Source organism: Astyanax mexicanus, chromosome 1 (genome assembly GCF_023375975.1).
Source record: "Astyanax mexicanus isolate ESR-SI-001 chromosome 1, AstMex3_surface, whole genome shotgun sequence".
Taxonomy (NCBI): Eukaryota; Metazoa; Chordata; class Actinopteri; order Characiformes; family Acestrorhamphidae; genus Astyanax; species Astyanax mexicanus.
Window position 1 is genome coordinate 100,142,982 of NC_064408.1, and position 15,900 is coordinate 100,158,881.

Consider the following 15,900-nt stretch of genomic DNA (forward strand, 5'->3'; position numbering starts at 1 on the left):
TGTTATACAACAATACGACAAAATATTTGCATTTTCTCACACCCCTAGCAAAAAATGTTTTCATAAATTAGCAAAAAAACATTCCTCCTCTACTCTCAGGCAGATGTATGTGTGTAGTTCTGTAAATGTGTGTAAATGTGCTGGATGCTGAGAAGCATGCACCCCTGGAAAGCACTGGTTGGTGTGTCTGGGTGGAGCAATTATCATGACACACTCGGTTGAAGAGTGCAGGAGATGGAAAGATGAATGAATGGGAGGATGGTGGGATGAGGGTAGAGCGAGTATGAAGGCAGGAAGAGAAGATATGGAGCCTTACCACTGTCTGATGGTTCACCTGGATAACTTCATCACCAGCGTGGATCTTTTTACAGCGGTCAGCTGGAGACTGAGAGACAGAGATCAGAAACAGAGATGGATACAGTTCATATAGATACAGTTTTCAGATTTAGTAGCATAATACAACATTATACAACGTCTCCAGAACGGAAGGGGTGATGTTTAATAGCTTGATAATTAATTAAATAAGAATAGCTGACTTTTGCTAGAAGTTCCTCTCTGACAGTCATCCAACTCTAGTTTACTACTAAAAACAGAAAGAAATACAACTACTGACATTTAGAAACTTCTGCACTGTGTACAGACATAAACTGTGACCAAGTGCATAAATAATAGTTTGTACAGTGCAATAAAAAACAGTTAAAGGATTTGTGAGCTGAGGCTCCTCTCACAGAAGATGAAATCACTTCTGACATTTTGGGAAACGCTCCAATCCTCCTGCTGAAATTGATATTTTAATTGGTTCTGCTGGTGAGTTTCACGGCACGTCTATAAATCAGTGGTTAGTGTGTTTAGGAAACGTTCTTGTGTTTGTTGGGAATAAGCGTCCTAAACTTAATCAAAAAGTAGTGGAGCGTTGCTTCAGCAGTCTGAGGAGTGCTGGGTCAAGTGCCTGCTTGGCTACTGCAGCACTTTTAGTTTCGGTTTGCTTAGTGTGCTAAATAAAAAAAAAAATTACAGATTCAAATTTGCCATCATAATGAATCAGCAGCTACTGTTTATCTCAATTTGCATGATGATAATGCATATTTTAATACAAGATTCAGATTCATACATTTACATACTCCTCAATGTGGCACAGTGATTAGAAGTTATTCATAAAGTTACAGTGCCAGTTTTCTAATGCATGCCACTTTAATGTTTTTACACAAAACTTCAATACTGCCGATCAAAATCAACACATTAATGAGTTGCATGATATTAATGACCAACACTCCAGCTGTTTGGATGCCCAATGGACTAATTCTTACAATCACTTCACTACTGCAGATTCTAAAAGAAAAATATATTTACTGTTACTTACTGTTAAAATACAGCACAAAAATGATGATGAAAGCTACATCAACATGAGGTTTATTATATTAATCGTTAAATTATTAAAGCAATTTGAAATGTTGTTGTGTTGTGTGTATTGTGTTGTATTATTTGTTTGCTTTCATTTTTTATAGAATTATTTAATTTATTTTAAAACAGTGATTAGTAAGTGCTAATGCCAATGAGAGACTTCACCCACAGATAGATCTTTCACATCTATGCAAACATGAATTTTATTCCTCCTTCCTCGCTCTTCTTTCTTTCTTTCTTTCTCTCTCTCTCTCTCTCTCTCTCTCACTCTCTCTATCTCTCTCTCTTTTTTAATCCCTCTGCTTCTACCGAGGAGACATCAAAGTTATCACATCTCAGTTGAAGCAGCACAATCACAATTAGTCAGGGCTTGTATTGGTCCTATCTGACACACACATCGCTTTTGATACGGGTTTCTTCTGGTGTAGTGGGACACTGTATCTAATAATTATCTTCTCTCTCCTCTCTCTCTCTCTCTCTCTCTCTCTCTCTCTCTCTCTCTCTATCTCTATCTCCCATCAGCATCATGATAAGAGCTGACTGACAGCTTTTATATAAAGACATCCATAATTATGATTGTTAATTACACTTAATTAATTTACACTCATTTAAGGTTCTGTATCGTCATGTCTGAGTCACTACCTCTCGTTGTCTTCCAGTTTATTCTAATGTAAAGAACAACATTAACTTTTCTTTAAAACGGCACTCCTAATGAAACATATATGCTTAGCTTCATAAAGAAAAAATATGTGTGAGAAAAATAAGTGTAGATAGACTGTATATAAAACGTTTAGATAAAGCATTTCTAAGTTATGTTCTCGCATCACACACTCACACACACACACACACACACACACACACACACATTTGTATAATTAAGTGAAGACTCTTACTCCCTCAGTGGTTCCAGTTATTACGTGAAGGCCGTCATATGTGGACTTGATGTACATGCCCTGCAAAAAAATAATAATAATACAAATAAAAATAAATAAACAAATAAAGAAATGGTTACACATAAAAAATATTTCAACCAATTCCTGGTAAGTTTTGTTCCTTTCACATATACACTCACTATCCACTTAATTAGAAACTGGCCCCTCTTTTAGAACAGCCTTCATTGTGCTTTCTCTTACTGGAAACACCTAATCTGTACTGTCAATCATTGACCCCTCTATTACAATACACTACTTTATACAGTCTCTAGAGTTAAAGCTGTACAGACTGTATAACCAGCCAGGTGGATGTACAAGATATGAATTTTAAATGAAACTGTGAATGGTTCATTAAACACTCCTTATTAAAGAGGAATTCTACAAATCTTTTAAAATGGTCACACAATTTAGTAATATAGTGAAAGAAAGTCATCCAGTGAAAAAATGTAGAAGTATTGTTTAATTTACAGAATACACCCCTTTACTAGGGGTGTAACGGTATGTGTATTCTTCACCATTCTTCACTGTTACGGTACGGGGGTCACGGTTCGGTTTGCGTAAATGCATGGAGAATACACGGTACATCCTGTAAGAGGCTCTCTCTCGCCCTCTCTCTCCCTCTTTCTCTGTCTTTCTCTCATGTGTGTCCTCTCTCTCTCTTTCTCTTGCACGCGCCCTCTCTATCTTTCATTCTCGCCCTCTCTCTCTCTATCTATCTCTCAATATGTTTAGTAAAAAAATATTAGTAGTTTAATCATTTAAAGTAATACTATTCGTTTTGTTCGTAATAAAGTGCCTCAATCAAGCTCACTGTTTATTTGTTCCAACAAGATCCAAAATATGGAGTCTCTCATGATGACAGTAGGAGAGAACTCTGGTTTCAAGCATTTAATAAAAGAGCTCCAGCCCTGTTACAACATTCCATCCTAACAAACAAAACATGGTTATAATGAAGTTACATTGCTATTATGAAGTTAATAAAGGTGAGGCTATGCAGAATGCCCAGCCTCTTTATTTTTTCCACCAACTGTACCGAAAACATTAAAATCTGCTTTACTCAGCCCACTCCACACACACACACAAACACAACTGTACCAAAAACATACCGAAAACATACCGAACCGTGGTGTGAACTGAACTGTGAAAACCCCTACCCATTACACATGCACTTGTGGACAAGCTGAGAGATAAAGAACTGTCACTAAAAGCGAACAGGACATGTGGACTAAGGTGATACAGCAATATTAATGGATTTCACACTCATATGACTATGCACTAACACAGCATTACAAAGTTCTCAAGAATGCCACCTTGCCCACTTCACCAGAGTTGTATAGTGCAGGAGTCAGCTTGACGTGGCAAAGAAAGATATGCTATTTTTTTTTTTACACTTTTATAGAAGTGAAGCATCGCAGTGATTTTGAAGCTACTATTTTAAGGTAAAAGAATTTTGCATTGTGTGACCTTAAAATTAAATTATATTTTATGCACTGTGATTTCTATCAGACATCAGAAAACAATTAAAACTTCTGAATAAATGCATTCTATCAAATCTTTAAGCATGTGTATGACATCATGTTTTTAATTAGATTTATTGCCCGCTTAATCGTCTTAATGGAGAACACAGTGAGTGATTTGTGAATCAGGGTGAGTGGGGATGGAAGTAGGTCGGCATTGTTATTTCAGCCACGTAAAGTTGAATCACAGCTTTGGAGCTGCTAATAGAGAGCAGGTCTATCAGAGGAGAGGGGCTTGATGAGAGCTGATTGGCTGTGATTGGAGGCAGAGGTGTGTGACCATGAGGGATACTGTAATAAGTGTTGCATTGGGAGCGCAAACACAAATACACACACTACAGCGCGGGTAAAAAAAAAAAGATTTTAGCCTAATCTCGTTTATCTCATACTCGCCAAGTCTCCACGGCAGCAGCGGGGCGGGAAAATCTGCTTTACTCAGCCCACTCCACACACACACACACACACACATCAACACTTTAAGAGTGAGAGCATGAGTCATTTATTTCAGGTGTGTGTGTGTGTGTGAGTGTGATCTTACCAGGCCCTCAGTAGGTTTAATGTTGGCCAGTTGAACCACCTCCAGATGGGCAGACTGAGATACCAGTGGGTCCGAAGACAGAGAGATGATGTGGTCACACACTCCTGATAAGGTTTTACACTGTAGGAAACACAACACACACACAGACAGTGTAAAGCAAAGTATTGGGACACACATTTATTATTCAATTTAAGTGTTTCATACAATCCCATTGTAACAGATGTTTAAAAATTAGGCATAAAGCCATTTAGGCTAGATTCACATACACATCCTATTCTCAGAGGCAATGCATCTCTTTTGATTTTTTCGTCCAACAAAAGGAAAAAAGACCACAAGGAGAACAGAAAGCAACCGTGAGTGACAGCAAACACTGCATGAAAAATGGAATTCCCAGTAATCAGCACAGTAAATGTAGTTGTAGTGGACAGTAATGGTGATTTTATGACTCTAGATGACCTTGTATATATTTGGACTAATGTTTCTTCCAAAAGTGTTCCAAGTGAACTGGCTAAACATGTTGTATTGTCAAAGGAAGAAAAGAAAAAACAAGGCCAATGTCTTTTTTAGCAGGCTGGAGCAAATTCTCAGAGTTAAGCTCAGCTGCAGCCTGAACTCTTTCACAGCTCTTGAGATTCTGACAAGGATTAAAGTAAAACTTAACGTGAAGCACCACTCTGTTGCACTTGTGTGCCGCTTACAAAGCAAAAACCTTTCAGAGAGATGTCAGATATGGGTCACATTAGAAACACTGTGTGAACAAAACTAGGGGCGTGCCATATCGTATTGTACGTAATAATATATCACCGACATTTTTAAATATCGTGAACGATATTATACCCAGAAATATCAGCCACCCCTAATTATCATTTCAGGGTACTACTTTTTGCTGTTTTTAGCAAAAGAAAAATCTATACTGTTCTCATTTCCCATTGAATATCTACTAGATACAGATTATATCTATCCAGTATTATTAATTTAACTTTAATCCTGGATATATGAAGATATTTGAAGTGCATTATAAGTATTATCACATTCTGGATCATTGACTTCTGTTACAATCTTCTGTTATCTTATAAAATTCTTGTATTTTTTTAATATCTCAGTTAGGGGTGTGATATCATATCGTATGCAATAATACATTTTTTTTTATTTTGTTGCAGTAGTGTATTGTTGAAATAATTTCTGTAATTCGGTGTTTTGTCATATCGCCAAAAGTATTGTTATCGTGAAAATTACATAAAATATCATGATACTATTTTAGGGCCTTATTGCCCACCCCTAAATAAAACTAAATTAAATATCGGATTTGTTTAGAAAATCTGATTTGGGCCACTTTTACCTGCTATGTGAACATTGTCTTAGCCTGCTATTATAAACATTAGTGGAAGAATTGGGAGTTGACTGAATTCCAGCATGGTACTTTAATTAATAGAATGCCAAAAATGTTTTATCATCTAGAAATTCCAACATCAACTGTGACTGTATTTTTGAAAAGTGTAAGTGTTTAGGATATTTGAGACTCGTAGCAACTTGCCCTATAAAACACAGTTCCATTGTTCCAGAGGTTCCACAAAGTTGGGACAAAGCTCTTTTTACTATAGATTAACTTTAGGTTTATGTGCAGCTGCTCATCAGCATCCCATTATATTAGCACTGCTTATCTCTGGAGATTATACTGTGTAAACTGCGGTTGCCCATTTGAACACCTGTGTCAGAAACTGGTGCACCTTGTTGATGTTTTGACATCAACATTCGTGGGTTTGGTACTTGGGTATTCTGTATTCGAGCCCAGGAGAGGTCCAGAGCATTGATTTATGGTCATCCCAAAATCGGTGGTTTGGGATTCACTTAAAGCAGACTCAGATGTGGAAACTATCTGCTCCTGGTGCAATATGTGGGGTTGCGGGATTGATACGTTTTGTAACATGAATCAGTCAATGTAACATCAGTACTGCCTAATTAACCCACACAGTAATAGGACTGGAGTGAGGGTACTGTAATAAGTTCAGCTTCGTGGAGTGAGTGTATGTACTGACTGCATAGTGATAAACACTTCTTTTGCTCTGGTTTGCATGAATAAAAAAGACTCTTCTCATAAGAGAACGGCTGCTTGGTTGCAGTCCCAAATTTGCTGTTTCTCACAACTTGAATGTTTATATTCAAGCAAAGTAAAAAAAAAGCAGCAAATTGCCAGAGTTTTACAAAGAAAAGTGTTGCATTGAGTTGAGTAATCGATCCACGGTTTAGAAAGAGTTCTTGTGTGTGAAAGCAAACCAGTGATAATGAGCTAATAATGGGATAATCAGTCCAAAATCGGTCCTGGATGGTGACTCTCTTAAAGTACCCTACAGACCTCTTAATCTGTGCAGTACAAATCTCACACTTGCAGTAAACAGGTGTTTTAAGGAAGTATTGATATTCGAAACCAAGGTATATGACTGGCTGGAAGGACAGAAGAGGAGACTGTGCTGGTTTCCACGGCAGGAGGAGTATCATGGCGCTTGTGTTTAGGTTGTGTGATGGTAATCACACTTAACGAAAGAGAGAGAGAGAGACAGAGAGAGAGAGAGAGGATCCAGTCCTCTCAGTAAAAAGTGGTTTCAGCATCAACGCAACAAGCTATATGTGGCACCGAAACCCAGCGACAAGTCTTGCTACTTCTCTACTCTGTATACAAACCCCCCTTATCTCTTTTCCTTCCCTGCTTCTTTACGTTTTTCCTTCCTCTCTCTTTCTTCCTGATGCAATGTGCCTCACTCTCACGCTTTTCCTGATACGACCTCACACGTCTGTCACTCTCGCCGTCTTCCCTGAGCTGTTTCACGCTCTCCAGCTCTCTCTGCTTGTTTACATTTTCATCTTTCTCTCCTCACTCGCTCCTTCCCTCTTTCTGACATCCTGTCAGTTTTCTTTCCTCGTCTTCCCTCCCATTCATTTGGCTCAGTTTACTGCTTCTCCTCTGCTGCTGTAAGTCCTATAATCTCTGTCTACCGTCAACTCTCTCTCTCTCTCTTTCTCTCTCTCCCTTGCCTCACTTTTCCTGCCCTCCCTCCCTCTGTTTCTTGCCTCTTCTCTGTCTGTCTGTCTATCTATCTATCTCTATCCTCATTTGTCCCGTCTCTGCCTCTCTTCTGTTTAATCTTCTGATTTCTTACTATTCCTCTCTCTTTCTATTTCTCTCTCTCTCACTCTTCTCTATCATTGTCGTTTTTCCTGTCCTCTCCTTTCTTCTACTCTACCTCTTTCTATTTTCTTTTTGTCTCTCTTTTCTTCTATTCCTCTCTCTCTTTACCTGTTTATCCTTTTCTGTCCCCTCTTCTCTCTCTCTCTCTCTCTCTCTCTCTCTATCTGCCCTATCATTGTTGTTTTTCTTGGCCTCTTCCTCTTTCTATGCTTACTGCCTCTGTTTCCATCTCTCTACCTTTCCCTTCCCCTCTCCCCCATTCTTTCTGCCTCACTCTCTTCTTGTCTCTTTATCTTTGTCTATCCACTTTTTTCTCTCTCCCTTTCTATTTCTACTCCTCTGTCTCTTTCTCCTTTCCTCTACCTGGACCTCTCTACCTTTGTCCACCCCACTTTTCTTTCTCTCTCTGTCTGTTTCTTTCTCCCTTTCATTCCTCTTCCTCTTTCTCTCACAGTCTATCTCCCTATTCTCTCCTTCTCTCTACCTATCTCTCTCCCCCTCTCTCTCCATTGTTATTTATGTGTGTGTTTGTTGCCTCCCACTGTCAGTAAGATGAGGCAGGCTGGTGTGTGTGTGTGTGTGTGTGCGGGTGGTGGGAAATAAAAGCTGGAGCTGGCGGGTGCGGTATGGAGGTATTTATAGTGAAGGGATTCAGAGAGAATGACAGCTGTGCCCAGCCCAGCAGTGACAGCTCAACCTGAGACACACACACACACACACACACACTGCTGCTGGTGGTTGAGCTGTAATGGTTCTGTGTGTTTTGTGTGTGTGTGTTTTGTGTGTGTGTGTGTGTGTGTGTTTGTGTGTGCGGTGTGTCGGCACTGAAGACTGCAGAGCCTATGAGCCAAAGATTGAAGCGAAATCTTTAGATTATATTACTTCCCACACACACAAATGGCGCATATTGAGATGGTATCAGCACTGCTATTTCAGTCTGTCTGCTGGAGGCTCAAACACACACAATACCCAGCTCTGCTTTACTGTCAGAGATCAGCACAACCACAGCAAGGCTGCTGCACTACTGTTCAAAAGTTTGGAATCACCTGAGATCGTGTGTACACTAACTGTTTGATTTGCTCTTTCTCTCAGTGCAGGTTTCTGATATAGTACATAGGGGCACCTGATGGACAATTTCTGTAATTAAGAGTGTTTTACGAGAGTCTTTCATGCCTGCTTTTGTTGGAGTATCTGTCTTTCCTAGAGCATTGCTTTTCCACAACTCCCCAACTCATCCCAAAACTAATAAACTGAGCATCATCATCATTTCATATAGGCCTGTCACAATAATTACGTTATCGACTGATCGCTCAATAATAAACGGGCATGACCTCAATCAATTTAATAATCGTGATATCGTCCATTGTGTTTGCACTTAGATTGCTTGAATATTGTGACTGCGCCCCCGGGGTAGGTTGGATGGCCACTATGACCCGGTAGTGCGGAAGCACAGAGAGACACAGACACAGGAAGTGAATGAACTCAAAACATACCTTTGATTAGAAAAGTTAAATTAGTCATTTAACTTTTAATGTCTCTTAATGTCTTTTAATGTTCGTGTTGCCTCAGCCTTCACTCGAGAGATATGCTGATGGTTAGAGGAAGGCTGAGGGTTTTTATGCCGGTCCAACGCGGGCCAACTGGGACAGACCAGGGTTGCATGTCATGGAGTGGGGTGGACCCATGATTACCTGCCTCCACACTTTGCAATGTGTATAGTCTTTAAAAGGGTGTAATTCCTTTATTATGATATTATGTTATCATTATATTAGTGCCATTTAATGGTCTTAAAATGTCAACAATATCGTTTATCACAAAAATTGTTAGGCAACATATCATGTGCAAATAAATCGTGACAGGCCTAATTTCAGATAACACAGATCTACTGCTCCACAGCATAATCCTGGTGGGGCTGTATACCCCTCTAACCTATGCCTGACATTTTAAATGGACTTAAAAGTGTCCTATTCTATTGACAGTCCTTCTAGAAATGAACTAGACAAGCTCTCAAGTGTGTCAATTTGGACATCACTGTCAACATTGGGTCTAACTTAAACATTAAAGCTGAATGCATGTCCACACACTTCTGGACATATAGTAGAGCAGAACTGGTAGTTAGTGTTCTCCCCCAAGCATGTTAATGATGTTGCATTAGCATAAGTATAAAACATTTTATTTGGTTGAGGGCAAAAGTACATACTGGCCTTCACAGTGGCCTTCACAGTGTTGGTGGCATCATATAATGAAGTAGCCCTAACTGGGAGGAGCCCACAAACTGTGTGGGCTAAATAAAAGCAATAAAATACACCAGTACATTTCTTTAGTTTTTATCAGCTAAAATAAAATGCAAGTTTAATTATACACTCTTAAATAGAACAAAGTGCCCTTTATCTAATAAAACTGTGGCAAAAAAAAACATAAATCTAATAAAGTTCTACACATTTGGTATCGCTTTGCTGAAATAGGTCATTGTAAAGCTTACTAAGCCTTATCAAGCCAGCAGTGGCTAATAAACTGGGTGCTTATTACTATTTTATGAAGCTGTAACTAGGCTAAAGTAAGCATTTTCCAGAACTTGTATCTATGTGTTATACTGTATACGGTGTAGTACTTGGGGGAGAAGGCCATGACTCAGTCTCAGACTCCCAGTCTCTGCCTAAAGAGGACTTTTTAATGCTGAAGAAGAAGAAACAGAAGTAGTGTAGAAGAGAGCTTACCACATGCAGGATCTTATTCTCTGTTTCATAGACAGTGCAGTCCTACAAGAGAAGAAAACACACATCAGTATTCATTTTATACAGAAATGTATCCATCAGTCCATCCATCAGTCCATACAAATCGTGCTGAATAGCTGTATTCTGGGGTTAAACCGCTGCTAAAAAGTATGTGAACACTTTGGGATGACTTGGATTTCTGCATAAATTGGTCATTAAATGTCTGATCTTCATTTAAGTCACAACAATAGTCAAACACAATCTGCTTAAACTAATACCACACAAACAATTGACTTTTCTAAGAGCTAATTTGGAGCCAGGATGTGATGAGATTGGATGTGTTGGTTAAAGCTGCCCTGCCCTATAAAAATACACACACACACACACACACACACACACACACACACACCAGTTTAAAGAAGCATTGCTTGATGTGAATCATGCCTCTCACAAAAGAGCTCTCAGAAGACCTACGTTTAAGAATTGTTGACTTGCATGAAACTTGAAAGGGTTACAAAAGCCTTAATGTTCATGTGTCCACAGTAAGACAGATGGTCTACAAATGGAGAAAGTTCAGCACTGTTGTTGCTCTCCCTAGGGGTGGTCGTCCTGTAAAGATGATTGCAAGAGCACAGCGCAGAATGATCAATGAGGTGAGGAAGAATCCTAGAATCTTAGCTGAAGACTTACAGAAATCTCTGGCCCATGCCAAGATATTTTTTTTAAATCTACAATAAGAAAAACATTAAACAAGAATGGAGTTGATGGGAGGACACCACAGAGGAAGCCAAAATAAAATTGGCATCTGAATAAATGGAAGTTTATTTTTAGTGTGATAAATCACATGATTATAAAATACAAAGACACAAAATCAACCTGAGTGATTGAACAACACTTTAAGAGCTTTTATAAACATCACAGTGTTTTTTTTTCTAACTATTCTCTTTCTATCACATTTGTATTGTTCATCCTTTCAAACCCTTGAAATAAAGAACTGAACTGAAACATATTCTGAATGTTAGCTTTTGGAGATTTCATTAACAAAGAGGTTAATTAACTTTTTTCTATCCTGCACCTTGATTGTTATGTCAATGCCACAGTTGTAATCAGCTATTAGTAATATCATTCATAATTTAAAAGGGTTTACTTATTTTTTTGCACCTGAATATATGGAAAATAACGTTTAGCATGATAAATCACATGAACATAAAGCACAAAGACAAATCACAAAATGAACCAAAGTGATTAGATAACGGTTCAACTCTTGAGCTAGCGGCACACGGTAAATGAAAGTCAATAGAAAACTGCAGTGTTTTTTTTTTCATGCTACTCCCTGTCTGCCACATCTTTATTGTTCATCCCATTTCTCTACGGCCCTGTGACTCACACAGACTTAAACAAAACTCAGAGGGCATTTTCTCTGACTTTTATTATAAGTGTGCTCTGGATTGAGTTTTCTATTCTTTATTAAGTACAGAGAAAGGCTCGTCTCTGGTGTAAGGGACTGTAAGCAGCATACGCAGTAGAGAGGGATTAGGATACTCATACCAATATAAAAGATAGAGATGCTGGTGATAATGATATAATAAAGACTTTCATATTGGGGTATGCTGGGATATTCACATTACATATGTAGATATTAGAACTGCAGAACTAGTTAAACGTGTAACTTTAGACACACACACACACACACACACACACACACACTTACAGATCATTATGTAGGCAAGTGATGTCATTGATACACGGTACTGCCTCAAGGCCCTAATAAACAAACGCCTCTCTGAAACGTGCAGATCTGCAGTCAGCAGGGGGGTGCAATTGTTTTGAAAAGAAAGATAAAGTTAGAGAAAGAGAGAAAGAAAGAGAGAGAGAGAGAGAGAGAGAGAGAGAGAGAGAGAGAAAGAAAGTGTATGTGCAGTCTGAACACAGTGCAGTGGCTACAGTAAGTCAAAGAGCTTGGAATCACGCCTCCTCCTCCTCCACTGCAACCTTCACTATTATGTGTCTGCCCACTCGGCTGCATTGTCACTCAGCCGTCATTGTGTCATGTGTTTGTGAGTTTGTGTGTGTGTATGTGTGTGTGTAATATGTGATTTCACTTAATTGCCCTTTTTATGCATTTTAAATCCACTGTTCCTCTGTGTAAAGAGGCAAAAGTGCACAAATTGTCTCACTCTCTAAATGCCCTTGTGGGTCTAACTAAATACGCTGACAAGCCAAATGCCATAAGACAGGAAATAATATCATGTCCCGTGACTTTTGCCATGCTCCATGTAAGCTGCACTGACCTGCAATATACAGTGGCTTGCAAAAGTATTCACATCTTGTGACATTTTCCACATTTTGTCATCTTACATCCACAAACTTAAATATGTTTTATTTAGATTTTAAGTGATAAACCAACACAAAGTAGCATGTTATTGTGAAGTGGAATTAAAATGAAGAACATGGTTTTCAAATCTGAAAAGTGTGACCTGCAAAAGTATTCAAACCCCTGTATCAATACTCAGTAGAAACACCTTTCGCTGCAATTATAGCTTTTGGGGTATATCTCTACCAGCTTTGCACATTTAGAGACATTTAGAGATCATTGCTCATTCTTCTTTATAAAACAGCTCAAGCTCAGCCAGTTTAGATGGAGAGCGTCTGTGAACAGCAATTGTTATGTCTTGCCACAGAAGCTCAATGGGACTTAGTCCATTCTAACCCATGAACATTCTTTGATCTAAACCATTTCACTGTAGCACTGGCTGTATGTTTAGGGTCATTGTCTTGTTGTAAATCTTGCTGCTGCGGTTAATCTCCTTCCCAGTCTCAAGTCTTTCGCCGCCTCCAACAGGTTTTCTTTCCGGATTGACTTGTATTTAGCTCCATCCATTTTCCCTGTGGCCAGCTTCCCTGTCCCTGCATGAATAGGAATTGAAGAATACTTTTTCATACCTCCTGTTTTGGAGGAAGATTTGAGATGGGATGCTCAAAGCTTAATTTATTTTTTTAACCTAACCTGCTTTAAACATTTCTCCCTTTTTCCCTGACCTGTCTGGTGAGTTCCTTGGTCTTCATGATGCTTCATGATGCTAAAACAGCTGTATTTATACTGAGACTATATTAGACACAGCTGGACTTCTGAATTGCACTGGATTAGGGGGCTGAATACTTTAGCAAGTTAAACTTTACAATTTTTATTTAATTAAAATATTGAAAACCATGTATCCTTTTCATTCAACTTCACAAATATGTGCTACTTTAAATCTCAATAAAATACAGGTTTCTGGTTGTAAGGTCACATAATGTGAAAACATTCAAAATGTTTAGTTGTCTGTTTTCATGGACAATTCTAGACAAAATCCACCAGTCACAGTCATTACCACCCACAGCGCCGTCTACTGTGGGTGATAATGCCTTTTATCATGCATTCCGGAATTGGTACATATAATACTGCAGAGTTGAGATATGTTAAATGCTCACACAACTTCAGAACTGAAATGCTCCATCTATCAGGCACCCACTATCAGGCCTTGGTCAAACCCACTTGTAGGATGACACCTCACAACTTATACAGGTGTAGGCATTTCCGAGCCGCCGCACTGCGTTAACATTGATCAGTTTACATACTTCTATCCCATGTTTTAGCATGACTGGTTTGTCAGTGTATTTACAGATCTCGAAAAAAAAAGAGACCACTTAAAAATGATGAGTTTCTTTATTTTTACTAAACTGAAAACCTCTGGAATATAATCAAGAGGACGATGGATGATCACAAGCCATCAAAACAAGCTGAACTTCTTGAATTTTTGCACCAGGAGTGGCATAAAGTTATCCAAAAGCAGTGTGTAAGACTGGTGGAGGAGAACATGCCAAGATGCATGACAACTGTGATTAAAATGAGGGTTATTCCACCAAATATTGACTTCTGAACTCTTAAACCTTTATCAATATGAACTTGTTTTCTTTGCATTATTTGAGGTCTGAAAGCTTTGCATCTTTTTTTGTTGTTATTTTAGCCATTTCTCATTTTCTGCAAATAAATGCTCTAAATAATTTTTATGACATATTTTTATTTGGAATTTGGGAGAAATGTTGTTTGTGGTTTATAGAATAAAAAAATAAAGTTTGTTTTACTCAAACATAAACCTATGAATAGAAACATCAGAGAAACTGATTTAGAAACTGAAGTGGTCTCTTAATTTTTCCAGAGCTTTGTAGTAGATGACTTATGGCTGCTTATGGCTTTAAGCTAAGAAAATATTATGATGCTTCCTTCATATAAAATAAACACTTTTACATAACTATAACTATTAAACTTTCTTTTAGTGCAATGCCAACAGTCATTTAACTCTTAATTAATTACATTACTGTCATTTTACTGTCTACATCAGAAGAAAGTGAAACGAAAGTAAAAGAGAAAGCCAGAAAGAGAGAGGAAGAGTGGGCTGTGGCCCTGTGTGATCTGTGCAGAAAACAGTGTCCAAGTCCTCTTGGCCTGCCCCGCAGGCTTAGCTCAGATTAGAGCCACGGCTGGGCCTCCTGCGCTGTAATCTGGCTTGGATTAAACGCGGGATTAGAACAGGCCTTGGGGTTCTACTGGTTAAAGCCAGCCTTATCCTTTCAATTCTGCTCCCTTTCTCCATGACCTTCTGATCTCCCCACACGTGTGTAATAAACAACCTGTTGCACAGCAGTGCCAATCAACCTCTATAACTGCATGTTTGCTACTCAGCTAATAATTATTCAGACTTCTACTGTATCTTCAGTAGCTGCTACACAACTTGTAGCATCTGGCAGCTGGAAAGCAGATTCAGAGAGACGGGTCTGTCTTCTGTAATGAAAGGCCTGTTATTTGAAGCTGTGCCAAATTTGAATTTTTATTGGCAGTATATTTTGGTACATTTTGGCCTGCAGAATATAATGAGGCTACATTAGAAATTTCTTTAAAGTGTCAAGGCTTTACTTGGAGAGTCAAGACTAAACTCAACTAAGATTTTACGTGGACTTGGATCCCAGGGGCTTAAAAGTGTACCTAGAGACTCACACCATAGACACCCACACACAAGAACATCTATCCCAGAAACTAGAAACTCACCTCAGACTGAAAATTTGTCCAAAAACTTGGGACTTGGGAGTAGGGGTGGACGATAAGGCCCTAAAATAATATCACGATATTTCATGGTATTTTCGTGATAACGATATGAAAAAACACTGAATTGAAGAAATTATTTTAAGAATACTACAGCAACAAAATGAAAATTACATTTTACTATTGCATATATGATACGGCACAACCTTAACTGAGATATTAGCCAATAAAAGAATTTGATCAGATTTGTAACAGAAGTCAATGTTACAGAATGGCATTATACTTATATTGCACTTCAGATATCTCCATATATCCAGGATTAAAGTAAAATAAATGATACTGGGCAGATATAATCTCCAGTCTTCAGTAGATATTTAATGGGAAATGAGAACAGTATAAATTTTTTCTTTTGCGAAAAACAGAAAAAAAGCAGTTCCCCTAATATGATAATCAGGGGTGGGTGATATGGCGCGATATTTCACGGTATAATATCGTTCACGATATTAACAAATGTTGGCGATATTATTGCGTGCG

At 38.5% G+C, this 15,900-nt stretch overlaps 1 protein-coding gene across 4 annotated transcripts in view; it reads right to left on the reverse strand.

Moving 5' to 3' along the window:
- Positions 1-15,900, reverse strand: part of cnksr2a (connector enhancer of kinase suppressor of Ras 2a) — a 177,036-nt gene that overhangs the window by 80,753 nt on the left and 80,383 nt on the right. For all 4 annotated transcript variants that reach the window (XM_049462856.1, XM_049462835.1, XM_049462846.1 and 1 more), the window contains exons 5-8: positions 10,290-10,331; positions 4,389-4,508; positions 2,295-2,354; positions 317-385 (exon numbers count right to left, since the gene is read on the reverse strand). In XM_049462856.1, coding sequence (XP_049318813.1) covers positions 317-385; positions 2,295-2,354; positions 4,389-4,508; positions 10,290-10,331 — 291 coding nt within the window. The remainder of the gene's footprint in view (positions 1-316; positions 386-2,294; positions 2,355-4,388; positions 4,509-10,289; positions 10,332-15,900) is intronic.